The sequence below is a fragment of the Glycine max genome, chromosome 11 (assembly GCF_000004515.6).
Source record: "Glycine max cultivar Williams 82 chromosome 11, Glycine_max_v4.0, whole genome shotgun sequence".
NCBI lineage: Eukaryota > Viridiplantae > Streptophyta > Magnoliopsida > Fabales > Fabaceae > Glycine > Glycine max.
Window position 1 is genome coordinate 11,552,657 of NC_038247.2, and position 27,974 is coordinate 11,580,630.

Here is a 27,974-nt window from a genome sequence, read left to right on the forward strand (position 1 = left end):
TTTATACCAAAAATGAGTATGTCTCATTTTGATTCTCCATGGTGAATCAAACTAATTCGAACGACTTTATTTGCAATATCATTAACAAGTCTACGGACCTTGACCCATGTTTCAAATTCATATTTTATTTAATGTATTTTTTTCTGTCAATACTTAAACATTATTATTATCCAAATTAACAAAATTATATAAGTGTATACATGTAATAATTTATATGTATGAAATTTCAAATATTAGTATGCACGAACGTCTCTCTAGTTAAGAAAAAAAACTTATTCCCCTCCATGGCTGCACCAACCTCTTCCAAATTCACATTGATTGTTATCTTGGTCAATATTTTTTTTTCTCAATTTTCAGTAAGGAAGTAATAGAATAGAATATTGACATTGACAAAGGTATGGTCGTAGACGTGAGCGCATGGAAACCCAACCCGGACGTGTTGCCGTAGAAAAACCGGATTGGATAGTCGGCGATAGGTCCGAATTTTGTAAGTGGAGAGAGAGAGATTTGTTCTGGCATTGTTTTGAGTCTCCTCGATCGGTCAAAAGAACACGCAAAGCAAACCCAACCCAGCCACCCCCAACACAACACAAACCGTGTGCTAACAATAGTATAGTGGGTGTGAACCCCCAAACCCTAATCCTTCGTTTCTATGGTAATAATTCATTCTCTTCCATCGATCAATCACCGTTCCATTTTCATTTCGCTCAGTTCCATAGTTCGCTTTTTTTTTTTTTAATTTGATTTAATCAGACCGAGTGCTGTTGGTGTCAGCATGCGCTAGCTTCGTCGTCGTCGTCATCGATTTTCCGGTTTGTGATTCTCGTGATTCTTCTCGGGCCGAATTATTGGGTTTGACGGCATGGATTTGGTACCGAGCGTCAAGGTATCCTTGATTTTTCAGTTTAGGGTCTCTAACGCACACACGCACGTTCTGAATTGACTTATAGATGAACAATTAAACACTTTGCTTCCGCTAGGGATTCATTTGCATGTATTGCTAATTCGTAAAAAAAAAAAACGCTTATGATTGATTTATTTGGTGACCAGAAGTACACGAGGTTTAGATTTATATATATATATATATATATATATATATATTGGAAGAGCAAGCAAATTGTGTATTTTTTTTTAAAATTGGATTTGCACGGAAATGTGAAGGAGCTTTTTTACTGCAAAACATGTATGTGCCTTGTTGATTTGATTGGTTGGACTTTAATTTTTTTTTCTTTCTTTTCTTTATATTCTTGGTTATGTATCCTGTAACTGGTTTAATTTTTCTGTGATCTTTTTTTTTTTTGTTAACGATATTATTGGATACTTTGTGGACAATGTGATTCCGTGGTTGGATACTTTTTAGTTATTCAATTTTTGATCCTGCTCTACTTTTTAGCTAGCTAAACTTGAATTCCATTCGCATTACTTCTTCAAACGATGGTATTTTTGTTTTCTTCTTTTGCTTTTATTCTAGTATTGGATTTTGTGTACTGTTGTATTAATCATTGGGGTATGCTATTTATTTTCCTGATTTATTGACATCTCTTTGTAGGAAAAGTTGAACTATTTTCGTATAAAAGAGCTCAAAGATGTGCTCACTCAGTTACACCTTTCAAAGCAGGGAAAGAAGCAGGTGAGATAATAAAACTATTACCTACTCCGCCTTTGTTATTGTGAGGCTTTTTCTATGATGAAACCTTGAACGCTAGTACTGACTGACACCCTGTTGAATATCATTTATTCTCTGATTACTGTTTCTTGTTGATAACAAGTTCTTCTGTTTATAATTTTCTTTTCTTTTGCATTTTCTAAACGTGTTACATGCAATATATGGATCGTTGTATGGATAGACATCATACTTAATGGTTAATAATATGAGTTCACAACTCTTAAAATAGATGGATATTGTCAATTTATGACATGAAGTTTCATCTTATTGTTGTAGTATCTTTGGTTTGGACTCCATATATCGTTTCCTTTTTAATCTAAATTTAATATGCTGTCTTTGAGTTTTTGGATGATATAGTGATGTTGTGTTTCGTCTTTTGTAGGATCTTGTTGATCGCATATTATCCGTTCTCTCAGATGAACAAGGTAAAGTTATGCACACATGCAGAAGCACAGGACTCAACCTTTGGGTCTAATTCTATCTTATACATCTGGTTTATTTTCACTATGTTTCTGTTTGAGTTGTGATTATGCCTATACATTGGAATAAATATGGTTCACTTTTACATTGTAGTGTGTCCAATTACAGGTTACTCACATGCCTCTCAATCTCTCTCCTTCCTCCTTTTTTCCTGTTAACTAAGCAACTTGTTGCTCTTTTCCCAGTTTCAAAAATGTGGGCTAAGAAGAATGCTGGTGGAAAAGAACAGGTGGCAAAATTAGTGGATGATACATATAGGTCAGTCTTAGCAACAACACTCTTGATAATATTTTCTTCTAGCTTTTGTATGCTTCAGATGCATACCGTGACGTAACATACTTGGCTTGAGTTCACATAAATGATCTGGTACCTTACTATTAGGTCTGGTTTACCTCAATTATAGTGCTTCATATATGATGTAATTTCTTGTCTTTGACTTTGTTACCGTTTATTCACATTCTTGTATTTTCTTTTACTTAGGAAAATGCAGATATCAGGGGCCACTGATCTAGCTTCTAAGGGACAGGGTGCATCAGATAGCAGTAGTGTAAAGGTTAAAAGTGAATTTGATGATGCTTTTCAACGAGATGTAAAGATTCGCTGTCTATGTGGAAGTAGATTGGAAACAGAGGATTTGGTCAAGGTGTACCATTAAATATGGTTTCTTATTTCTTTATGATAAAGAGAAACACTATACATCAGTACATGCAGATACTATTTATTCAGTCAATTTATTATCTCATCCACTTTTTTGGTGGTCAGATCCACTTTTCATTTATGTTTCTTACTATATAATTTTTTAATTTTAATTTTCCTCATCATATTGCAGTGTGATGATCCAAGATGCCATGTGTGGCAACACATCAGTTGTGTTATTATTCCCGAGAAACCTACCGAAGGCATCCCACCAGTTCCTGATAAATTTTATTGTGAACTCTGTCGTCTCACTCGTGCAGACCCGTATGTTGAATTCCCTGCTTACTTTAGCTAATAGCTATATGTGGAGTGGGCGATAATGATTTGTCTACAGGGTTTTCCTTATGATGAATTTTTAATTTTTGAATTTCATGTTAAAGGGTTTTAGCATGGCATTTTTTCTTCTAGGGTTGCATGGTTAACATTATTTGATTATGATTGCAATTTCTCAGCTACAATACTCTGTTGGTATGGTGAACTGGGCTTTTGTAGTTGTGAGCATGGTTATCAAACTTGCTAGTTGACTCGTAGAATTGAACGAGTTTACAAGTGCACAACCACCAACCGGGTGAACTCGCTAGCAAACTGGTTTTTGGGTGGACTCACATAAACTCGTGCAGACTTGGGTAGAATTGCTCAAACTCACGAGTTTGTGGGTGAGTCGGCAAGTTCAGTGGTGGAGCAAAAATTGCTAAATCGACAGTCGTTTTGGGCTTCTGTTTTGCGATTTCCCTCATCCTCCTTCTTTCTTTTCTCAATTTCTTTTTTCTCTTCTCCCTCACAATTTTTGTCTGGTTCAGTCTTCCCCATGCCGATTGAACTCGGTTCAGATGAAGCTCTGTTCAAGTGACTGCTGCTTTGACTCTGCTTGCTCTGTTCAAGTGACTGCTGCTTTGACTCTGCTTGCTCTGTGAGAAGATTACCTGATTGAAAGAATAGAGCCCTATTTTAAAATGGCATCGTATTGGTTTTTTTTTTAAGAACTTGTCTTAGAGCAAATTATAGCAACATCCCGTGAGGTTTCGTGTAATTACACAAGCACTCACTAATTTTTTAACCATTACTTTCACCTCCCTTGTAGGAGGTGTTGGTGTAAGTTTGGAGGGCATATTGAGGGGTTGTCAGTGTAATGTTTTCAAACATATAGGGGGTGTTAGTGTAATATTTTCAAACTTGAATGGAGGTTAATGTAGGAAAATCAAAAAAGGGTAGGGTTATGTGTAATTTGATAAAAGCTCAAGAGGTGTTGCTGTAATTTGCTCTTTGTCTTAGCTGAAAGTTGGAACTCTCGGTTTGTTTTTGAATACATGGTGCCAGCTATTGTTGGAACTTTTTTAATACTTTTGAAAGTTAGAAGTTGTCATTTGTTTATTTTTATTTAGCATAACATATAATGTATAATATGTTATTAATAGTAAATGATAATAATAGTAATATTAATGATATAAAAAACCATTTAAAACATAATATATAATATAATCAACTAAATAATAATATAATGGTATTATAAAATATAAAAAACTGTTTATAATAAACTAAATAATAATAACCTAAATAAAACAGGTATTTATATGTATTTATTATTATATTATTTTAAGTAGACTAGACTCTTAGGAGTTATGAGTTTACCGAGCTATCACAAGTTTACGTACACTCTCGAGTTTGATAACCTTGATTGTGAGATGATACAAAAGTGCAATATTGTAAAAAAAGTTTCAGTCTGATGATTACTTTATGGCCCAATAATGGTTCTGGAGTTTGTGAATTTGTTCATGCTTATTCAGTCATTCTTCTATGGTAACATTGTTATATCTTAGTGTGTTCAGGTTAGTTGTGAAAAAAAATATTTCAATAAGTTATAAACTTCTAGTTGATTATAGATATAAGTTATTTTTGGTATATTAGTTATAAGGTGATTTTAAGATAATTTATTTTGTTTTGAATGTCTAATAAAAAACCATTTAATTTTATATTAAATCGCGAAAGGGCTATAAGTTAATTTCTAGTAGTTAGTTTTATATTTTAAAAAATAATCAATTGTCGAGGATAAAATGGGAAAACAAAAGTTAGCTAAAAAAATAATCTGATAGCTTTTGATCACGAGGTCTAAAGTTTTGCTTACGATTGAAAGCTTTTTCCTTTAGAAAAAGGTTTTTTATTACTGATAAATTTGTTGATCATTCTAGCTTAAAAAGCTTCCCCCCCCCCCCACAAACAATAATCATATTCAAACATGTACCTAGTCTTTTAGTTATGCCTAGAGATAATCATTATGATTAGTTTCTGACTCACAAAGATGCTTGAGTTATATGTTTTCTTTCACTTTAATTCTTTTGTTCTGTTTTATTGAATGGATCTTGCCTCATTTTGTCTGTTATATTCTTTCATAATTGACATTGTTAGTCTATACTTTTTATTATTTAGTATTTTTCATATTTTTGCCACTCAACTTTGTAGCTTCTGCTGTTCTCTGTTACAGATTTTGGGTTTCAGTGGCACACCCTTTGCATCCTGTGAAGTTGACCACAACCAGTAATCCAACTGATGGGTGAGTACATGGTGTGGGGTTGTTGAAATTAATTTGGTGTAATTGGGTTTATTTCTTTATTAACTGAATTCCTTGTTAATACTGGGATTTTAAATATACTGTTTGTTACCTAATTTGCATATAAGAGACTAAGATGTCCTTCATTCTGCCTTTTTTTGTTCTGTTTTGGGGGGAAGGGGTGGGTGGGGGTGAGGGGGGTGTTGCAGTGGGGAAATTGTCTAATTCTTTTTGAGCACGAGTGCAAGTTCCTTGCCTTGGTGATAAGCTTTTAAATTGTTTTTTTCGAGTTATGTTGATGCAGTGTACTGTATGTTTTGTTAATTAAAATTCTCTAGGTATTGAGTTTGATTTTTTGTGATGGAATTTACTCAGGTAAATAACCTGTTAAGAACTGTAGATTTTCTCCTTTTCTTCTCTCTCTGTTTCCTTAAATCTTTATTAGGTGCAGTTTGGCTAGTAAACTTCATTTTATTTCCAAGCCACAACCCTGTGCAAATAATTATCTGCATTGATGTTTAAAACCAAATTTTCAATGTGGCTTTCTTCCTGAATGGCTTATGTTAACCGTATTCCTTTTTGAATTTTTCAGAAACAACCCAGTGCAGAGTGTGGAGAGAACATTTCAACTGACTAGAGCTGACATGGACTTAGTATCAAAACCAGAATTTGATGTTGAGGTTGGTTTGGATTTTCTGTGCATGTATAATAATGCATATCCTTCTATGCATTGGTTTTCTTACTAAAAAAATGACTTGTAGGCTTGGTGTATGCTCCTGAACGACAAGGTTCCATTCAGGATGCAATGGCCACAGTATACAGACCTGCAGGTCAATGGTATGTTTTGAGTCATGCTCTCCTTACTAATTTGGAACTAGATTTCATGTTGGAAGTCTAGTTTATTTTTCATGGTATGTTATGGGACTAGAAGCACATCATTTTAAAGTAAAACACCAAATATATGTTTGTGATGAAATCTATTTTCCTTGATTTGACCATTATGATTATATAGGTGTTCCTGTTCGTGCAACTAACAGACCTGGTTCACAGTTGCTTGGGGCTAATGGTCGGGATGACGGTCCAATTGTAAGTTTGTTGTCATATACAGTTATGAATTGTGCAACTATTTAAAATTGAGACAAGTTCATTTACTATTTGTATTTGTTTTATTCAATTTCTTATTGTATTTCTCTTTTGTCAGATCACGCCATATACAAAAGACGGAATTAATAAGATTTCCTTAACAGGATGCGATGCTCGCATTTTTTGTTTAGGGGTTCGTATTGTTAAAAGGCGCAGCATGCAGCAGGTAGATTGCACTCTTAGCTTGATAAATTTATAAGCAAACTATTTTTAGTTACTGTTGGTTCCTTAATCCATCCTTGTGATATTGAAATAATCAAGTTTAAAGTATTTCCCTGTATGATGTTGGGCCAAAGTTCTTGATATTGGTTCCTTTTTATTGATTTCTTTTGAAACTTGACAAATCATGACATGCTTTTGCAATTATCTTTATTGTCAATTTTGAATAACACCTAACCACACTCAACCTTGGAAGATGTTTCTTCTTCCACTATAAATTGGAAAGCTTGTGTATGGGCCTCAAAAAGTGTTGCTTCTATTCTAAAGTAAGTTAAAATATTTTGATTTTTTTTCTTATAGTTTCTTGAGCATTGTTTCGGTTCAAGTTGTCTGGCTTATGAGACTTTTTTGAATAAAAGAATGCCAATTTTTTTCACATAATGATAACTAGATCTGGTTTGGGTTTTGACCAAGTTTTCTGGTTTTAATTGGTTGTGACTTGCTTTTGGTTCAACTCTTCTCTGTTGTTTGTTATTGAGACAGACCGGAAGCCTGGTTGTCAATTGTACCATCCTATCAGTCTGTTTTTAGATGTTGGTGTTGAATTTTATGTTTCTACTTTGTTGTGAATATGCTTAACATACAACTGCTTCCCTTCCGCTACTCTTATAAACTTGTTAAATAGTTGAGTCTTTGTTATCTAGATCCTAAACTCAATCCCAAAGGAGTCTGATGGAGAGAAATTTGAAGAAGCTCTTGCACGTGTCTGCCGTTGTGTTGGGGGAGGAAATGCAGCTGATGATGCTGATAGTGACAGTGATTTGGAAGTGGTTTCAGATACTTTCACTATCAACCTTCGATGTCCTGTATGGCTTTCATCAATAGATGAATTATTTTAGCAATTCATGAAGTCCTCCTAATCAGTTTTTTTTTTTTTGGTGAAAATTTTAGATGAGTGGTTCAAGAATGAAGATTGCTGGAAGATTTAAACCCTGTATTCACATGGGTTGCTTTGATCTTGAAGTTTTTGTGGAAATGAATCAGCGATCAAGAAAGGTTAGGTTCTAACAAATGTTATGTTGCATGATTTAAACCCCAATGTAGTGATTTTAAGTCTGATGAATTGAATTGTTTCTACAGTGGCAATGTCCTATATGTCTCAAAAACTATGCTTTGGAGAATATCATCATTGACCCTTATTTCAATCGCATCACTTCTATGGTAGTTACTTAAAAATTTAATAATTTCTTGTGTTCATAAATCTTCCATTCGACAAAATTCTGTAGTTATTTAAATTACTTTGGTGGTATAGATGATGAACTGTGGCGAAGAAATTGCAGAGATTGAGGTGAAGCCTGATGGTTCTTGGCGTGTTAAGGTAAAGAGTGAAAGTGAACGCCTGGAATTAGGAAATCTAGCACAGTGGCGCCTTCCTGATGGAACCCTTTGTGTTTCAACTGATGGAGATGTTAAGAGAGTGGATACATTGAAGCAGGTTAAACAGGAAGGTGTTTCAGACAGTCCTGCTGGTTTAAAACTTGGCATAAAGAAGAATTGCAATGGAGTTTGGGAAGTCAGTAAACCTGAGGGCACAAACACCTCTTCTGGTAATAATTTGAAAAGGGTTTTTGGAAATCCCGAACAGGTTGTTATTCCAATGAGCAGCAGTGCCACTGGAAGTGGTCGGGATGGTGACGATCCTAGTGTAAATCAGGGTGGTGGTGGGCATATTGACTATTCCACTACAAATGGGATTGAGATGGATTCTTTGTGTCTCAATAATGTTGATTTAGCATATGAATATACTGCACCCAACACTTCTGCCCAGGTGGGTGGTGCAGAAGTTATTGTTCTTAGTGATTCTGAAGAAGACAATGATCTGTTGGCATCTCCTGCAATTGCATATAAGAACAACAGAAATGATGCTACAGATGGTTACTCTGTACCACCACCTGTAATTGTTGATTCATATACTGAAGATCATAATCTTGGTGGAAATTCATGCTTGGGACTCTTTCCTAATGATGATGATTTTGGGATGTCTTCCCTATGGCCATTGCCTTCTGGAAGTCAAGCTGGTCCTGGCTTCCAGTTATTTGGTTCTGATGCAGATGTGTCTGACGCATTGGTCCATCTGCAGCATGATCCTATGAATTGCTCCTCGTCACTAAATGGTTATGCATTGGCCCCAGATACTGCTTTGGGATCTGGCGGTATCTTGCAAGAGTCCTCTGCTGGTCGCTCAGTTGCTGATTTGAATGGTGGTTTGGTGGACAATCCATTGGCATTTGGTGGAGATGATCCCTCATTTCAGATTTTTCTCCCCACAAGACCAGCAGATTCATCCATGCACAATGAATTGAGAGATCAAGCAAATGTGGCTAATGGTGTCTGCACTGAGGAGGATTGGATATCCCTTAGACTTGGAGGTGGTGCTGGTGGTAACAATGGTGATGCTCCCACTCAAAATGGGTTGAATTCTAGACATCAAATCCCAACCAGAGAAGGCGCCAAGAATACTTTGGATGATACTGGTTTGTTGCTATCTGACCTTACTGAAATGTTCCTTATTTTTTAGTGGAAGTTACTCTTGTTGGAAACTCCTTTTTATTTCATGGCAGTGTGCAGTTGAGTGTGACTATAGGTAGGAAATGGAGCTTTTTTTCAATGAGAGAATAATAAAATATATTTAATGAAGCAAAATTGACCATATCCTTTAAATTAGTAAAAGTAAAAGAAAAAATTAGCAGATTTTTTTATAAAATAAAAGTGTGTCCTTGTTATATATGTAATACATCATAATATATTTTAGTTTAGATAGATGTAATTTATAATAAAAAATTATAAAATAATTTGATAAAATATATGCTCTGCAAAATAGAACATCTTGGCCTTAATAATTGAGTTTTGTGACAAGAATATTTATTATGCATCCTTTTAACACTTGAAAATGTATGCATTCTTGAAAGCATGTTAGTTTTTTTTCTTGGACGCCTGTCTCTGCTATGTGTCTCTACTGTAGATTTTAATTCTTTTGAGAGAGTTTTTAATTCTTTCATGCGTGATTTTTAGTACATCCCTAAGCTTCATATCATGTTTATTTGAGAGGGACTATGAAAGAGGATTGGAAGCTGGGTATTCAGTTTCTTTGCATCGAGCACTGCTATTCCTTCTGTTAAATGGTTAGAAACCTTCAAATGTTTAGTTGTGGATTTGTTAAGATACACTATATGGCTGTGTTAATCTGCTGATGCGTCATATCCTTGTGTCAGAAAAAGAATTTTTAGAACTCTATTCCTAAAATCACCCAAATGCCCATAATTTGTTTACTTGCATAGAAATTAGAAAGTATAAATGGTTTTTTTATTACTTGAAAATTTGGAGGATGTTAAGTTGAGGAGGTTGGTGTTCTCTACATCTATATGCATTTTGCACCTTCTTCCATTCTCCTCACCTTCCTCATTGTGTTTGGCCCCCTATCAGATAATTGCATTTTGACCTGAGTCAATGATCATTAATGCTGTTTTGAAGAAAAAAAAATCCATTAATTTTCTTGATTAGTTATTCCTCTTTATGCAGCTTCTTTACTCCTTGGGATGAATGATGTTAGATCTGACAGGGCAAGAAGGCAAAGATCAGATAGCCCTTTCTCCTTTCCTCGGCAAAAGCGTTCAGTAAGGCCCCGCTTGTACCTTTCTATTGATTCAGATTCAGAGTAAAGGTCAGACCTTGTGTCTCAAGAACTTTAGGTACTCTTAACATCAGATTTCGTATTTAGAAATTGAAGAAAGTTGAGAGGCATTTTTGGTCCTCATGAAATGGCAGTTAATACATAATGATAATGTGGTCTGAGGCATCTCTGGTGGAACAGAGCTACAAATTACCCTGTGCCAAAATGCTTTCACCTACCCCATTGGCAAAGATGTTGGCCCTAATGATTCTTTGCTCTTGATATCTAAATTGTCCTTGTGACAGATGTTTGCTGGGGGTATAGTGCTGGTTTGTTGTATAGTTAATCATTCAAATCTGTAGTTCAAACTTTCAAATTTGGTGGTATATTATTTCTGCATTTTTGTCTCTGCTGAGAGCAATAACCTGTAAATGTTTTAGCCACATATCAGATCCAACAGTGAAATCAAAGATATTGTTTCTGGCCATTTTTCTAGAATACTATGTTGTCTCAAGTATCATGCCTCATGATCGGCCAAGATAGACGCCCATTTCATAACACCTGGACGTTGATATTTATTTAACATGTTTAGGCACCTATGATGCCTCCCCGTAAGGATCTATCTATATTTCTTGCCTGGCTAAGTATTTGGTTTCAGATGAGCTTCTTGTCATTATTCTTTGTTTGCATAGTTGAATAGAGACAAGAGAAAAGAGCCCCTAAACGTAATTGATTAGCCTACTATTATTGACAATTATTTTAAGCTCGTTTGGCTGATCAATATAGGTTGGTATCTATATTAAATTTAATTTTTATGTAACTTTTTTATATTCTCTGTCCTCAATTACAAGGTTATTTCAATTAATTCACTCCCTTGAGAAAAATAGTTGGTTTAATTAATTATATTAAATTTGTTAACTATTTGTACTAGTATTTTAATATTATTTTTTCTTATCTTTTTATCCACTTAATTATTTTTCATTTAAGTTTGGACTAAAAATAATTAAGAGAATGTAGGAAAGAATAATTAATATATCTAGAAATTAAAAAAGTGATCTTATAAAAAAGTGATCTTATAAAAAAGTGATCTTTTAAAACTATAATTTTTTTATTTGGTCCCCAAAGAAAATATTCTAGCGGTCTCTATAGTTTATTGCTGACAAAATATCATCATTTTAAAATTAAAACTCACATTTTATTTATTAATATACCAACTTTTAGTTTAATTCTTTTTATAATTTAAGTTTTGGTTTATGTTTCTTATTTTTTTTATAAAAAGGAAACACTTTAAGTCTATTATTATAAATTCATTACATGTTGATGTAATAGTTAAAAAATATTTAACATGAATTGTTTAATATAATCATTAGAAGAAAAACTAACAATGAGAAGAATAATATTATTCAATAACATGTCATTTTAATTTTAATTAAAAAAGACAAATAACAAATAATTTCAATCTATTAATAAAAACAACATAAAAAATTACTACATAACTATTTTCTTAAAAAAATAAGTCCCTTTTAGCCGTGTACACTGCCTGTGTGTTTCAACATGTAAAATGTATAGAGGAAGTAGGATGATTTTAAATTTTATATATAGGAATCAAAGATCAAAACTAAAGTGTTCCCAACAATTTACATATTTTGCTGAGTTAGACCCAATGGTATATTCAATTACTTATTCAAACGTGTCTCAACATCTTTTAGATTAGCTTATCCGCCATCCTCCTTATAAGATCACTTTTTTAATTTCTAGATATATTAATTATTCTTTCCTACATTCTCTTAATTATTTTTAGTCCAAACTTAAATAAAAAATAATTAAGTGGATAAAAAGATAAGAAAAAATAATATTAAAATACTAGTACAAATAGTTAACAAATTTAATATAATTAATTAAACCAACTATTTTTCTCAAGGGAGTGAATTAATTGAAATAACCTTGTAATTGAGGACAGAATATCAAAAAGTTACATAAAAATTAAATTTAATATAGATACCAACCTATATTGATCAGCCAAACGAGCTTAAAATAATTGTCAATAATAGTAGGCTAATCAATTACGTTTAGGGGCTTGGCTTAATGTAATGAAACATATTTTAGTGAAATTTTGCATTTATTTTTAATGCAATGCATATTTATATTTTTTACTATTTGTATATAAGAGCTCATTATATTGTTGTGTTTCGGGCCTATAAAATGTTAAGACCGATCTTGCACATAACTATGAAGCTAGAGATTTGCTTTGAAATTCTTAGTTCCATTTAAACTAAAACACCTAACTATTCGTTACATACTAATTATACTAATCATAATTTCATTTCTTATACTATGTACTTGTTTTTTTTTATCATACTATGTGCTTGTTAATACACTAAAAAAACCTCAATCCATGATTAAGATTGGTTGAGATGAATTATTGTAAATCTCTATATACATATCTTCAATTCTTACAAATAAAAAATTCCACCCAACCCATGGTGTTCGTCCCCTATGACCATCCACATTCCAAGCTTACAACAAGCATAATTTAATTCAGTTATTATGGCAAGTGAAACATTTACTTCGGTACCCACCCATTAGGACTACAATTTGTTCGGGCATAGTGTCTAAATAAGTCAATTTTTGTTATAAAAAAAAAAGGTGTTGATAACATGTTCAGAAACAGAAAAATGCAATTAAATTACATTAAAATATGCTCTGTTTTAGTTTCTGTTTGTTTTAGTTTTATCAACCAAATCAAATGGGCCGGGACAAGTTTCCCCCAAGGAAAGCATCGAGTATGTAGAGAACTGCATTCGAGGAGGAAGGGCATACAAAGAGACTGTAAATCTTTTGGTCAGGAGCTATCCAAATTTCATTTCTGACAAAGTGCAATATCCCAGGTACAGTTAAATGGTTGAGCCGGGAATTGTAAACATCATAATTCTAATCAACACCCAAAATCAGGAGTTCAACTCCAGCGTGTTCTTACCTGCAATGTCTGGCTCCAAGAATTGCGATTTACTGCAGAAGTTGTAGTCCGCGTGCTGAATGTTGATAGAAGCAGAGTGGTTTCTCAATCATACAAAATTTAATCTTCATATTCTGCTTCCATAACCGGGAGAATGCTTAAAGCTGAAGCGCCTAAATGCATGCCCCTAATAACACCTCCATACCCGATCTTAATTTTATGGCACAGAAGCAAGATGGAATCCCAAAGTGCCGTTCTTCCCTGACAAATCCATAGCTGTTAGCAAACCAACATGAAAAAATAACAGTAGGCTAGTAGCCTGCTTGCTCACAATGTACACTATGATATGTATTGGAATGTGGGTTAAATAATAAAGAAGGCTCAAAAGTATTTGATGTCAGTTCATAACATGAAGCTATACAGGCATTACTGACCTGAAGAGAAAACTGCAGTTTCTTATCCCAGTACAAGGCAAAAATTGGGGGACCCTGCTTTCCAACTGCTAGTATACATGCTCCTGGGTGCAGCACAGAAGGGACAGCAGACACTACAGCAATGTATTTCTCTGGAAACCTTTCCTTTGGGGGAAGGACTCCCAAGAATAATGGGTTTTTGCCAGATTGAGCTCCAGCATATGACATGGCATCCACATGTAACATCCATTTTGGATGTTCTAGGAAAGCGCAGAACAGATACAACAGCAAGTGAGAATCCGAAGGTAGCTCAAGTGTCCACTTTTTATTCGTTTTATCGTAAACCTCCCCACTTCCAAGATACTCATAATTCTTCAAGCATGTTCCTTCTGCAAGCTCTGAAAATTAAGACAAGGTTAACTAAAGTTAGATTACATTGGTGTATGCTGGCCATGAAACCAATCAGATTAATAATGTTCTGCTTCAATTTATTTAGGAAATCCGATGAGGGTTAATGACAAATAAGAGCCATATATCCATAATTCTGTCTACCTCGGATCCTTTGCACAGTGTAATCAGCACGAACACTGCTTTGAGGTAGCAAACCTTTAACCCACTCTCCTTTAACCAAGGCTTGAAGCCTTTGGTGTTCAGTGATAGCATCCACACAATCCTGCATGATAGAAACTAAAGAAGTCTGCTGTGGAGACTGCTGCATATTAGATACAAGCAACTTGGCTGTATACAAATATAAACCAAGTGGAATTTGTCAGAAATCAGAAGCTATCAGCAAATATAATACAGTTGGAAGAAAATCACATTTAATTCACTAATGTGAAGCAACATACATTTGGAAGAATCTATAGCCTGCACAAGAGTAGAATGTAACTGATGAAGTAATCCATCTTCATTGAGAGACAGTGCAGGTTGCCACTCTTGATTCTTATCAATTGTTGGCAAAGCAGAAGGGATGCCAGTAGACAGCATATCACTGCCCACTTGACTAATCGTGATTGAAATACCAAGTTTAGCAGCTGCTTGCATAACCTATCAATATGGAAATCTTAGAGCCAGGGAATTAGTTGATGCCCCAATCATGTTGGATGTTAAGGGCTTCTAACTTAAATTAACGAGTAAGAGCTCATTCGAATACAGTGCCAAAATGAGTTTTTGACTGCTTTTGCCTAGTTTGGGTGGCTCAGCCACACATTAATTTGAGCGGCTTAGATTTCAAAAATTGATATTTCAGCAAAAGAAAAACTCTTTAGTGTTCAACCTTTTGCAGTAGTATTACCAGCCATAATCTATATTAGTCAAATAATGCAAAGTATGCTTTATAGTTATACCCATTTTTCTTGGTGATTAATTACGTAGCAAACCTTAAGTAGTTTTTCCGAATTAACCAAACAAGACTCATTCTTCTTATAACGTGAATAGATAAACACACTCTAAAAAGCAACCTGACCCAAAATTAATTCCCTCCAAAACCAGCTCTACACAGTTATCGAAGCACAAGAATGAGAGGTCCTGAAATTCTCCACAAAAATTTCACATCAAATACTACTTTGTCTGTCATTGAAAATTATTGTTGCCATCACATATATTGACTTCCACAGTCAATATTTTTTCTTGTTTGTTTAACCTTGCTTTGAACATAGAAGAAGAAATGAAGAATAAACCAAACCTGAATGTGACTTGTCTCGATTTTGTTAAGCAAAGGATTGAGCAGAACCGAAGCAAACCATTGCCTGAGTCGATCATGCCACCGTTCAATTTGAGGATAGATGCCAAGATGTTCAAAAGCTTGAACAAATTCTTCCATGGACATTGGTGCAGGAAACTCGCCCTCACCCTTCTTAGGGGGAGTATTAAACTTTTGCGAGCCCGGAGACATCCTCACAGGCCTCAGTGGTGTACGCCTTGCAGTTCCTGAGGTATTAGCTGAGCCTGTAACTGTACTAGGGCTCACAATGCCAAAACCAGGAACTGTAGGAGGTGGGGTAGACATCTTCCCCGCTGATTCATTGATCCTTTCATCCACTTCAGCTAAGAATCTCTCCAGCTTTTCCTCGGACGTTATCTTGTTAGCAGAGGAGACTCGCCTGTTAGACCAAGGACTCGAAACCACCGAATCCACGCCAGCCAAACTCCTAGGTGGAGAAACCACACCCGGTGAAAGATACAACGACGCCAAACCTGGTGACCTTGATGGAGTACCAATAGAACGAGCAGCACCACCCCTATTAGAGTTTGAACCATCGGCATCAATGCGAGACGAAGAACCTCGAGTGGGACTGGGAATTGGCTGGTGAAGGGGAACCAGCAAACCTGAAGAAGGCAGTTGGGGTTTAGACTTGGGGGGCTTCTTCGCCGAGTCAGGTTGAACCAAATCAACCTTTGGCTTCACTCCTAAAAGCCCTAATTGATGTTTGGTTAGCAAAATCTCATTCCTATGAACACTGTTAGAATCAGACAGAGACTTAGCCGCAACAGCAGCACCTCCGCCAGCATACCTAGCTCTACGCAGAAACACAACGTTGAAGAGTGCAGAAACAGTTCCAATGAAGATAAAACCCACTATAGCTTGTAGCGTCTTGGCAAGCCAATCTGAAGTTCAAAAAATGGATCAGAAATTACCCTAATTAAAAAATGAATAAAATTGAGGTTGAAAACTTACAAGCTGTGACAGGGGACAAAGTTCCAAAGCACAAAATGTGGACGAAGCCGTTTTCCCTGCAATGTGTGAATGTTATGCAGAGTGGAATTGTTGTGAAGAGAAGAGTGAGAGAGTGAACATTCATTCACCTGAAGAAGGCAGCGAGAAAAACGAATGCGGAGGCAGAGAAGAAGGAGAGGATGGAGAGGATTGTGGAATTGGAAGGTTGAAGACTGTTGGAAGTGAGAACCGCAGAAAAGGAAGGATTTTGATAGACACTGAACTTCGATTTCGGTGGAGAAGGAGAAGCCATGGGAATTGGGAACCAACCAACCTCGCTAGGGTTTTGGTTTTGGTTTTGGGGTTTAAGCTTCTTTCGCACTTCAATTTACAAACTCATGTCTTCCCGCACATCTTCCTATATATGCTAATATATAATATAAAAGACATATAATTTTGTGTAACTAATGTCGGTTTTCACCATCATTTTATTTTTATTCTTAATAATATTAAATTATTAATGATAATTATTTTTTTTAATTATGTAAATTAAAACTGATCCATCACCCATTAACTACTTTCCATTTTTATTGGATAATTTTACTTTTAAATAAATTCTTAAATTTTAATATTTTCTTTTAACTTACATTCATTTTCTATTACTTTTAGTACTTTTTATTTTATTATTTTTTATTATCTATATTTAACTTCTATTTTTTATTATTTAAAAAATTTAGAGAGTCACGACCCCTAATAATAATAACGAGAGTGAAAAGTAATACGAATTAGGTTATTACTTTTTATTATGATTTTTAAAAGGAGAGGATAAAAAAGAGAGAGAAAAACCTGAAATCACAAAATAATAATGATAATAGTTTAAATTAAAGTGAAAATTAAATCTAATTACAAAAAATTAGGTTAAATTATATTTTTCATCTTTGTAAAATTAACAAAGTAAAAAATATGTTAAACTATGTTTTTCATCCATATAAAGTTAGCAAAGTTTGAATTTTTTTCCTGTACAAATTTTTATTGATTCTTCTTCCATATAAAAATATAACATTTCATTTTATTTCTTTTTTTGCCTAAAATTAAGTTTGAATTTATTTCATTTTATATCTATCTAATAAGAATTAGACACATGGATCTTTCTCTCTTTCCCTTTCTTTGATCACATGGCTTGCAAGTACCTTTCTCCAATCCACTTAATCAAAGATTTATTCGTCTCCCTTTCACTAGATCCCGACAACCACTATCCCTCTTTGTCACTTCCTTCCTCGTTATTATCATCACCACAACCTTTCCCTCTTATCTAATCATTCTCTCCCTTCCTGATCATGTCTTCATTATCATTGTTGTCAAAGAGTTGTCGCATTCCTTCCTCTAAAACAACATCATCTTTTTGGTCTTTGCACATGCTTGCCAGAAAGCAAAAATGATACTGCCATTGAGTTAGGTATATTTACTAAAAACAAAAATGCAACATTTTTCATTCCTCAATTTTCAAAGATGATATTTACTCAAATGAATATCATGACAAAATCTTTTGTTAAAATATGCACGTGTGTTTATAGACATGTATATTTAAAAAAAATATACAATTTAAGTACAACAAATATATTGGTTGAACAAATAATAAATTGACAAGTCATATATCTTTTCTTCGTAAATTGAAGTAATACACTAATTTAATTAAGAAATTACAGAAGAAACAAAACAAATCATGTTGAACTTTAAGTAAGAAAAAATGTGTCAAATGTCTCTGAAAAATAAGGAGGGACCAAAACATTATTAATATTTTTAGAAAATATAACAGTTCAATAATCAAAATGATGTCATTTTACTATTGCATTTATATATGTGACACTTTTTTCGTCCAGGATCTTACGTGACACATAGGAGTGGCTTAATTGCGATTAAGTATGTGAGAAAAACAAGGAAGGGTAGAGAAATACAAAGTTGATGGTGGTTTGGTTGCAACAAGTAGTATTGTAGTAGAGAGTTTTTTTTAAAAAAAAATAGGGGGATCCATAGAGAAAAATTTCCTCACCTAGAAGAAGATATTTAAGAGGAAATTGTACTCTATTAGCATGTTGTTGTGGGATGGAAATCACCTATCTCCTTCCCTATCTTACAGGTCTTGTCCCTCCAATAAAATAACGCCACGCCAATTAAAATTCCAGTTCACTCTTTCAAAAGGAGGTGTTGTGACTGTTGTGGGTGACAACGATATTGATGGTGTAGACATTGAAGGCATTGTTGGTGAGTTCTTTAGTTGGAGGAGAGCATACCATTGGTGCAAATGAAGTTTTTCGGGTCGGGAGTTTCGGATTTGGGTCACGACATGGGTGGATAGGAGAGAAAGACTGAGTTTGAATTTCAATTGATGTGGCGCTATTTGATTGGTGGGATTGGAAGAGGACATGTGATTTCCATCTGTTGTTGTGCTACGTTCCATGTGTTGAACTTGTGACTCTTCTCCTACCACATAATAATAATAAGGGTAATAGTCATTTTTGTCCCTGAATATGTAATTCGCTGATAAATGCATATATGAAATATGAAAATACAAAATTTAGTTCCCGAAAGTGTAAAAAGTGCAACAAATATATCTGACCGTTAACTTTCGCTCATCACAATTAATAAAATAGCCTACGTGACACAGATGGACGAATTTGTTACTGAAATGATTGTCAACATGGTCATATCTAATTGTCAACATAAGGGCATATTTGTCATATAATATTTTCTTGATTTTTCGTCTTTCCACTCTGTTAACAAATGTGTCCCTAAAAGATGAAAATACAAAATTTAGTCTCCGAAATAGTCAATATTCGAAGAAGTGAAATATGATATATATGTGTATCCGGATGTCAATATATGTGTATCCGAACGTCAATATTCAAAATAGTCAATATTCGCTGACAAATGTATCCCTGAAAGATGAAAATACAAATATATCCGGACGTTAACTTTCGTCCGTCACCGTTATAAAATAGTCAATATTCGAAGAAGTGAAATATGATATATATTTATCTTTTAGTTATAGTAGATTGTGACTATTATAATTTGGAAAAATTTATAATGATTGGTACGCTATTATAATGTTTATTTTGGTAAATTGACACAATGTTTATTTTAGATAATTTCTACTATGACAGTCAAATTATGATTGATAATCAATATTATTGTTATTATTGTGTTTATTTTAAATTATTCAATATATTTTTTTAAGTGATCATTGTAATGTTATGTTTATAACGATAAAAATTGCAAAAATTTACCTTAAAATTATATTTTACCCTAAAATGAAATAAAATTTTAGGTCTAACAAATTATTCCAATAGAGGCATATTGATATTTAAGTTCAATAAAAATTACTAATAGTTTTGTCCAATAATAACAATTTATTAACATTTTGGTCCCATGAAACATACTGACATTTAAGTCCAAAACAAATTACTGACATTTTTTCTTCAATAAAAAATATTGATATTTTTCATCTAACAAAAAATGACTGACATTTAAGTCCAAAGATGACTTCCTAATGACAAATTCATCCCTCTATATCACATAAACTATTTTATTAATGATAACAAATGAAGGTCAGATATATATATTTGTTACACTTTTTACACTTTCAGGAACTAAATTTTATATTTTAATCTTTCAGGAACACATTTGTTAGCGAATAATATATTCAATGATAAAAGTAACTATTTATCGTAATAATAATATATTTTTACTTAATATTCTTTTTTCTTCTTTAATATTATTTTTTTTACTTACCAAATCACTTTAATTTAAATATTTATGTTCTATTTCTCTTCATCCAAATCAGTTTTATTTCTACTCTATTCCATCCCATTTCTTATATATTTCTCTTAAGTTTTTCTTCTTATCTATTCTCTTCCTCTCCCTTTTTTTCTCTTCTCACAATCAAGTACACCTTAACATGTAACAAAAAAAAAAATATGAAAGCAAAAAACAAAAAACATCCTTAATGCATCATATCAACATTTTTGTAAATACCAACTTATGCTAGTTATTATGAAACTATATTAACTAATGTATGAATTGTAGATTTTATATATATCAAGAATAATTCTCTTTCTTTAAAGAAATTAAAACAACTTATCCCTAACATTATATGGACTACAATTAGTAAATTTATCTCAAAGGGTATTGAATAACATCTTCTCCCTAACCTTCATATTTTAATTAATTAATTAACATATTCTAAATATAATTGCCTTACACTTTCTTAATTATTAAAACTTAAAGACTATATCATCTTACTTAACAAGCTGAATATTTGTTTTTAAAAAACAAGATATCTTTACTGTAACAAAATTGTGTATCAAAACTTAGAAACAAGAATTTATAAATGATGTATAATTTTTTATTTTTCAATCTTATAAAACAAACATTATACAATAATATCATATTAAAAATGTTAAAAATATTATTTATTTATTGCCGATTTAACTGCTGTTAAATTAAACAATTGAGCTTTGAAAATCAATTGAATCATGGGTCCCATTTTAAGGACAAGGTAGACAGACACCTTGTTGAGAAACGTTTCGTAATGAAATAACTTTCCCACACACTCTGAACATCCACGGTGGCTACAACCTCCATCCTTATCTGAAACTGCCACTAATATTATTATTATCATTATTATTATTATTATCATTATTTTTATTTATTTATTTTTTTACTTAGCACCAAAAACGAATATATAATTAACCCATACCGATGGAGAGTGTGGCAACAACAGCTAACTATTAGTGACTATAATCGATCAATTTTCAATTTTCAATTGTGCCCATCTTCGTTGCTGCCACCATGCATAGGATCAACACCGCAAGGTCCATTTTTTCTGCTGTTTTCAGAAGCAAATCTCGGCCTCACTCTGCTGCTTTCTCCACCTCCTTGCTCTTCGACGAAACTCAGACACAGGTTCCTTCATATTTCAGTGTTTTTTTTAAAGCTTAGTCAAAATGTTTGGCCTTTTTCATCTGGGTTTTCTAGAAACCACGGTTATTAGTAATTGGTGGGTGAAAAATGGAGTCTTGATTGAAGTTATTACTATATGATCAATAAAATAAGAAAAATGAACTATTTTTTTTTTTACTCGAAGAAGTATATTTTATTTTATTTTACTTTACTTAGGTGCATCTTCTGATGGTGACAATTCTTCTGGATACATAGTTGAGCACTAAATGTGGACGGCTCTGGTTAATCTTTCATTTCTCTCTTTAACTCATTTCAATTGGTCTGTCAAGGATGTAGAAAAGGAAAATCCAATGACTTTTAGCATGATGTTTTGACCTGGGTATGTGCTATTTGTCAGGGAATGCATGCCATTGGCTTAAGTTACTGTATTTTGGCAAGTTACACAAGCTAGCTTGAGAATTTTGGTTGGCTGAAGCACAACCAAACACAAATTTAATTGTTTGGTTTTAGAATTTTTTAGTGGGAGAATAATTTTGAGATCCTTTTTCATTTTAAAGATTGTTTTCTGCATCAAAACATTTTAAAGAATGTGTTTATTGCGTAAGATGATATTGTGTACTAGCTTCTAAAAAGTTGAGCCATGTCATGCTTGTAATGATTGGAAGGTTTTATTGAATGGTGCAGTTTAAGGAAAGTGTTGCTCAATTTGCAACGGAAAATATTGCCCCTCATGCTTCGAAAATAGACCAAACAAATTATTTCCCAAAGGTATGTATGAGGGTCTATTGCTATCATGCCAACGAACATAACTCATAGTATATTACACATTCTGATTATATTTTGATGTAATTTTAGGAGGTGAACTTATGGAAAAGCATGGGGGAATTTAATCTCCTTGGGATTACTGCACCAGGTAGTTTATTTTTCTTGCTTCACTGCTTCCATTTTCTGATATGTCAAAAGAATTTCTTTTTTAGATTTGTAAGCTGTTGGTGTTATCTGTTACTGTGGCTTCCATTTGACAGTTATTATTTTCCCTGTATATCCTGTGATACAATTGTGAAGATAATAAATGCCAACAAAGCACAATTTTTTCTGATGCACATAACTTCCAATTACTGAAAAAAGGTGTCTGATATACCCCTCCCCCTCCCCAAAGATAGGTAGGTACCAGATACTATTGCATTTTGCAGGCTGAGTAGAAATTAATCAAATTATTCATATATTCACAAATCATCATTCTTCGATATTATTCTATAAATAGAGTCATATTGACGATAATTTTTTATGAAGTTGTTCTTCTTTGGGTGTTCTTAACTTAAGATTAGTAGTAATGTAGTATACTTGGAATCTTTACAATATGGCCATGTCTTGTATGCCAACAAACTTTTGCAATTCTATTTCTGCTTATTTGCAGAGGAATATGGAGGGCTTGGCCTAGGTTACTTGTATCACTGTATAGCAATGGAAGAGATTAGCCGTGCTTCAGGATCTGTAGGTCTTTCTTATGGTGCTCATTCAAACTTGTGTATCAATCAGCTGGTAATTGAAGAGAACTTAAGTCTCTTTCTTTGAATGATTTATGGCCTTCTAATGAGTCTTCAGGATTGCTACCTCCTTTTGTTTAGGTGAGGAATGGAAGCCCTGCTCAGAAAGAGAAATATTTACCAAAGGTTCTAGTTCTGTGCAATTTAATCTTATTTATTTTCAGTGAAATGTTTGCTGCCTTGCCCTCTTGCCGATGATGTGTAAAAGATTGACTTTATCAAACAAAAATGCTCATAGCTTTCTATTTCTTGTGCTCATCATTAGTAGTTTTTCTCAAATTTTCTGTGTCTATTTATCTATCTATTTATAAGCTAAGTTGTCTTTTTCTCTTCACTTTTGAAGCTTATTTCTGGGGATCATGTGGGAGCTTTGGCAATGAGCGAGCCCAATTGTAAGATGTGTGAACTTGAATTATAATGTCTTGCATTTTGAGATATTCCAAGGACTTTACTAAGTGAATAACTTTTCTGCAGCTGGTTCTGATGTTGTCAGCATGAAATGCAAGGCTGATCGTGTAGATGGGGGCTATGTACTTAATGGGAACAAGATGTGGTGTACTAATGGGCCAGTTGCTCAAACATTAGTAAGTTTCTTTAAATTTCATTGCATTGACTATATTCGTGTTTGATTTGCCTTTGGAAAACTAAAAGAGCAGTGTTTCCCTAATTTGTAATTTCAATGGACTATTTTTCCATGTAACTGCATATCATTATCGTAATTTGAGGACCTGATTGCAAAATAATGAAGAAAAAGATCAATATTTCATAAGGATTTATTGCACCATACAACAACAGCCTTATCCCATTAGGTGATGTCAGATACATGAATCACACAATGTCATAGGCCTTGGTCAAAAACCAAATTCTCCAGGATATTGTTCACCATGAGTTTCTTTTTAATAATAATATCTTCCAATGTCTTTCTTAGTCTCCCTCTACCCTTTTTGTAGGGCTAAAGCTAAAAGCAATGCAATCTACTCCTTACTTGTGCCTCCAATGACCCGCTTTGCACATATCCAAACTAATTAAACTGATTTTGTATCATGTTCTCCTTGATAGGTGCCATATTAATATCTCCTTGTATGCAATACTGTATAATGTCTTTTTTTGTGTGACTACACATCCACCTTAACATTATAATTTCTGCTACTCCTACTTTTCTCTCATGTTGTTTTAAAGCCCAACATTCGCTACCATAGAGTATAGTTGGTTGCACAATTGTACAATAAAACTTCCTTTTAAGCTTGGTAAGTACTTACATTCACAAATAATCCTTGATGCCTTTTTCCATTTTAATCACCCAGCCTGTATCATGTGTGTGACATCTTTATTCATTTCCCCATCGTTTTATAAGATTAATCCCATAAACTTTGAAAACTTGTGGTATGAAAATTTCTCTAATTTTTACCTACAAATCATTTTTTTCATGTTTCTTGCTAAAATTACAATGCATATATTCTTCTTGCTCCTACTCAAGCAAAAAACCCTTTGATTCCAAAATCTATCTCCAAAATTCAAGTTTAAAGTTAATATCTTCCCTTGAAGCCTTAATTATTAATTAGAACCATATCATATGTGAAAAAACATGAATATGGGAATAATTTTTTCTATTTCCTTGGTAAGCTCATTCAAGACTAGATTAAACAAGTAATAATTCAAGGTTGAGCCCTAATGTAAACCCAGACTTATAGAGAATTCCTTAGTTTTGTCTCCAAAAATTCTCATATTAGTTGTTACCCCGTCATACATGTCTTGTATAGTCTGGATATAAGCCATGCAAACACCTTTTTTTTCCAAAGCCTTCCACAACACTTCTTTCAGCATTCAATAATATGCTTTTTGTAAGTTAATAAAGATCATATATAATTCTTTTTCTTTACTTTGGTGCCTTTCTATCAACCCCCATAGAAGATAAATAGATTCTGTTGTAACCTTCTTGGCACAAATCCAAATTGATTCTCTGCAGTCCTTGTCTCTTCTCTTAATCTATGCTCGATCACTTTTTCCCATAATGCTAAAATGAAGAGAAGTCCTTATTACACCATGAATGGGTAAATATGTAAGGAAGAAAATGCTAAGCATGTTTATCATAATGCCTGGGTTCCAAGTAAATTGGATCCCATATTTTTCAATTTAATATCACTTTTTTGTGTTGGTGACCAATATCTTTATGAAGAAACAGGATGCTCATGTAATATAAAACTTGATTTTATTATAGTTCAGACATATGCTGAGAATGCATAGCACGTATTTGATTGTGTTGAATTGAATCAGGTTGTCTATGCTAAAACAGACATAACTGCTGGGTCAAAAGGCATTACTGCATTCATCATTGAGAAGGGAATGCCTGGGTAATTGCTCTAAACCTTGACAACAAGTTATACAATATTAAGTGGACAAACCTCTGTATTTCAAATTAGTTAATTCTTAGGCAATAATGTGACCACTTGCTATGACCAATGAAACCATGGGATGTTAATCTTTACTGGCATCACATGATTTTAAGCTACAATTTCACTTTGACAAGTGATGCTTCTCCAACTAATGGATATTAAATTGTATTTTAACCCAAGTTTCTCTCATGTATCATTTAATGCTAGACTCGTTTAGTGGGACTTACCATGTGCTGTAGAAGTAATGCAAAATAATTTTAATAAAAAATAAAAAGGTGCTGGAAGCTTTTAACAAAATAGTTCAAATTTGATTCCTGAGTGAGTCTATAGCTTGCAAAAAAATCCTTCTTTGAAAATGATAGAGAAAGAAAGAGTCATGATCACTCATAAATAACATGCATGTAATATATACGAGAAGAAAAAGCATTTCTAACGTGGTTGAAAGGATGAGGCCTCCCTTAAATGATAAATCATTTGATTACAGTGAGAAAATAGAGATGAAAGATGAATATCTAACATTATTTATGTTTGACTACAGATTCAATACTGCCCAGAAATTGGATAAACTTGGGATGCGAGGAAGTGATACGTATGTATGCATATGTTCTGTGAGAAATTTCTATATATAATCCATTCCTAATCACTTTCCCTCACTTTAACTGACAAAATGGGATTCTGCGGGCAGGTGTGAGCTTGTCTTTGAGAATTGCTTTGTTCCAGACGAAAATATTCTTGGGAAAGAAGGGAAAGGTATTGCTTTTGTAGTCTTCTTTATTATTTGCAAAATAATTTTCTTATTTTTGTTACTTCTGTACCAGAATTTTGTTTTTAGTGGCACTACTTGTGTAAATTAAAAGAAGCTTCTCCAAAGTAGGGCCACTAGTTTTCCTTTCTCTTTTTTCAATGCAAATCCTGATTAAAAGGGAAGAACATTTAGTTATTGTTGCATGTCAAGTGTCATTCATTATCACTTATTCTTTGGTTTCAGGAGTCTATGTCATGATGTCTGGGCTGGATCTGGAGAGACTTGTTTTGGCAGCTGGTCCTCTTGGTATTATGCAGGCATGTCTTGATGTCGTCCTTCCTTATGTTCGACAACGAGAGCAGTTTGGTCGTCCTATTGGGGAGTTTCAGTTTATACAGGTTTATTATTATACACATCATATTTTTTGCAATTATCCTGCATATGTGTTTTATGTTTATGTGAATCTTAGCCATCACATTGTCAATTGATCTTTGGTTACAGGGGAAAATTGCTGACATGTATACTTCATTACAGTCTTCTAGGTAGAAGATTCTAATGTCATGGTGCTCTTTTCTCTTTCAAAATAAGTTTGCATGGCAGTAGATAACATTCTTCATTTCAGGTCTTATGTGTATTCAGTAGCTCGGGATTGTGACAACGGAAAAGTTGACCCAAAGGTCCATCCACGTGTCTTTTATCTTGTGGTTGAATGTACTATTGAGCTTCATCATTTGGTTCTTTAAATGGATTTTTTTTATATTTACAAAACTACCTTTTTTTTTTACATATTACTTGTATTGCATGAAATTGAAATGTTTATGTTTTCTGCAATTGTTTTAAAACACAATCATAAACCCTAGGTCTGTTGGGTAAGCCTCTCTAGAAACAGTTCTAGAAGAAAAAATAAAGAAAAAAAAATGAAATGAGTTTTTCCATTAGCTAATTTGTAGATGTCTTCTCATCTTTTAGAGATGAGAGAGTTTCTACAAATTAGTTAATGAATAGCTCATTTTAACTTTATGGAGAAATTCATCTCATTTTTTTCTTCTCATTTTTTCTCTTAGAAATGCTTCTAAAGAAGATAACCCAAACAGGCCCTTAAGCTAAGATGTTGTTTCATTACAATTTTACTCGCCTCAATTTTAGCCTCATGCTCAATTGTACATTCCTACAAACTTCTCACCATGGTTGTTTCCCTATTCATTGAGTTGTAAAGCTTGCTATCTTGCTGCTGTTTCAGGATTGTGCTGGAGCTATACTTTGTGCAGCTGAAAGAGCAACCCAGGTTGCTTTGCAGGTAAATAAACAAAGTTGCTTGCATCGGTTATAGTTGTTGTTACTGTTGTTCTTTTATTCACATTTTTTAGTGCTTTTACCCCCCCACCAAATTTTCAGGCAATACAATGTTTAGGTGGGAATGGTTATGTGAATGAGTATCCTACTGGTCGTCTCTTGAGAGATGCCAAACTCTACGAGATTGGTGCAGGAACTAGTGAGATCAGAAGAATGATTATTGGACGTGAACTCTTCAAGGAGCAATAACATGCCACCATACCTTATATGTGGATGGTGTTGAGCCCCTTGGGAAATTCCCTTGCAGATGTTTGTTAAACTAATGCTACATTCATCAAACGAGAATTGATCATTGGTCCAAGGAATAAAATTCTGCCATATTACATTTTTATATACTTTGAAAATCTTCAAAGCGATCATCCATCTTAGAAAACAATGTTGTAAAACTATCAACAGCAGTTGACACAGATAATAATAACTTAAGTATCTTAATCAAATAATTCAAGATTCAAATCTTATTTGATTCTTAAATATGAAATAAATAATTTTTTAAGAAAAATATTCACCTGTGCGCACAGCCTCTGAAGAAGTGAAGAAGTGACAGACAATTTTGTCCTAATGATTAGCCAAAAAAAAAACACCTGAATTTAAAA

The 27,974-nt window shown here is 33.5% G+C and overlaps 3 protein-coding genes across 7 annotated transcripts; 2 read left to right on the forward strand and 1 right to left on the reverse strand.

Annotated features, from left to right (window-relative positions):
- The first annotated feature begins 298 nt into the window (after window positions 1–298).
- On the forward strand, window positions 299–11,021 carry SIZ1B (E3 SUMO-protein ligase SIZ1b). 2 transcript variants are annotated; one of them, XM_041006413.1, is made up of 18 exons: window positions 299–655; window positions 775–886; window positions 1,550–1,630; window positions 2,049–2,091; window positions 2,332–2,404; window positions 2,627–2,789; window positions 2,976–3,106; window positions 5,322–5,390; window positions 5,980–6,067; window positions 6,149–6,224; window positions 6,400–6,473; window positions 6,589–6,696; window positions 7,394–7,555; window positions 7,641–7,745; window positions 7,830–7,910; window positions 8,002–9,223; window positions 10,269–10,410; window positions 10,515–10,846. In XM_041006413.1, exons 2-17 carry the CDS (start codon window positions 863–865, stop codon window positions 10,406–10,408), a joined length of 2,640 nt encoding a protein of 879 aa, XP_040862347.1. In that variant the 5' UTR covers window positions 299–655; window positions 775–862; the 3' UTR covers window positions 10,409–10,410; window positions 10,515–10,846. The 2 variants fall into 2 exon arrangements, with proteins under 2 accessions (XP_040862347.1, NP_001340428.2); NM_001353499.2 differs by having other exon boundaries at window positions 481–655; window positions 754–886; window positions 10,269–11,021.
- A 2,174-nt stretch (window positions 11,022–13,195) lies between these two features.
- LOC100816099 (transmembrane protein 209) lies at window positions 13,196–16,796 on the reverse strand. 2 transcript variants are annotated; one of them, XR_005887150.1, is made up of 8 exons: window positions 16,534–16,796; window positions 16,406–16,461; window positions 15,413–16,335; window positions 14,577–14,775; window positions 14,281–14,466; window positions 13,750–14,126; window positions 13,337–13,576; window positions 13,196–13,225 (listed from the first exon to the last, which is right to left on the reverse strand). XR_005887150.1 is itself a non-coding variant. In XM_003539061.4 (7 exons), the coding sequence occupies exons 1-7, from the start codon at window positions 16,695–16,697 to the stop codon at window positions 13,436–13,438; spliced, it is 2,046 nt and encodes a 681-aa protein (XP_003539109.1). In that variant the 5' UTR covers window positions 16,698–16,796; the 3' UTR covers window positions 13,196–13,435. The 2 variants fall into 2 exon arrangements, 1 of the variants encoding a protein (XP_003539109.1); XM_003539061.4 differs by having other exon boundaries at window positions 13,196–13,576.
- A 4,271-nt stretch (window positions 16,797–21,067) lies between these two features.
- On the forward strand, window positions 21,068–27,712 carry LOC100794259 (isovaleryl-CoA dehydrogenase, mitochondrial). Of its 3 annotated transcripts, XM_014773102.3 has the most exons (16): window positions 21,269–21,346; window positions 21,560–21,624; window positions 22,028–22,111; window positions 22,199–22,256; window positions 22,761–22,885; window positions 22,972–23,016; window positions 23,234–23,282; window positions 23,365–23,474; window positions 25,165–25,241; window positions 25,822–25,872; window positions 25,969–26,033; window positions 26,272–26,426; window positions 26,530–26,570; window positions 26,651–26,705; window positions 27,269–27,325; window positions 27,424–27,712. In XM_014773102.3, the coding sequence occupies exons 2-16, from the start codon at window positions 21,610–21,612 to the stop codon at window positions 27,568–27,570; spliced, it is 1,134 nt and encodes a 377-aa protein (XP_014628588.1). In that variant the 5' UTR covers window positions 21,269–21,346; window positions 21,560–21,609; the 3' UTR covers window positions 27,571–27,712. The 3 variants fall into 3 exon arrangements, with proteins under 3 accessions (XP_003538049.1, XP_014628588.1, XP_014628589.1); XM_003538001.5 differs by lacking the exon at window positions 21,560–21,624 and having other exon boundaries at window positions 21,068–21,346; XM_014773103.2 differs by lacking the exons at window positions 21,269–21,346; window positions 21,560–21,624 and adding an exon at window positions 21,699–21,722.
- Window positions 27,713–27,974: the final 262 nt, after the last annotated feature.

Coding starts and splice junctions, on each gene's coding strand:
- SIZ1B (XM_041006413.1), top strand. CDS start 863: ATGGATTTGGTACCGAGCGTCAAG. Junction 2,790..2,975: donor AAACAGAGGATTTGGTCAAG/GTGTACCATTAA, acceptor ATCATATTGCAG/TGTGATGATCCAAGATGCCA. Junction 9,224..10,268: donor GAATACTTTGGATGATACTG/GTTTGTTGCTAT, acceptor CTCTTTATGCAG/CTTCTTTACTCCTTGGGATG.
- LOC100794259 (XM_003538001.5), top strand. CDS start 21,233: ATGCATAGGATCAACACCGCAAGGTCCATTTTTTCTGCTGTTTTCAGA. Junction 22,112..22,198: donor AAACAAATTATTTCCCAAAG/GTATGTATGAGG, acceptor ATGTAATTTTAG/GAGGTGAACTTATGGAAAAG. Junction 23,283..23,364: donor GGCAATGAGCGAGCCCAATT/GTAAGATGTGTG, acceptor ACTTTTCTGCAG/CTGGTTCTGATGTTGTCAGC.
- LOC100816099 (XM_003539061.4), bottom strand. CDS start 16,697: ATGGCTTCTCCTTCTCCACCGAAATCGAAGTTCAGTGTCTATCAAAAT. Junction 16,336..16,405: donor TTTGTCCCCTGTCACAGCTT/GTAAGTTTTCAA, acceptor TTTGAACTTCAG/ATTGGCTTGCCAAGACGCTA. Junction 14,776..15,412: donor TCGAGACAAGTCACATTCAG/GTTTGGTTTATT, acceptor CCATATTGATAG/GTTATGCAAGCAGCTGCTAA.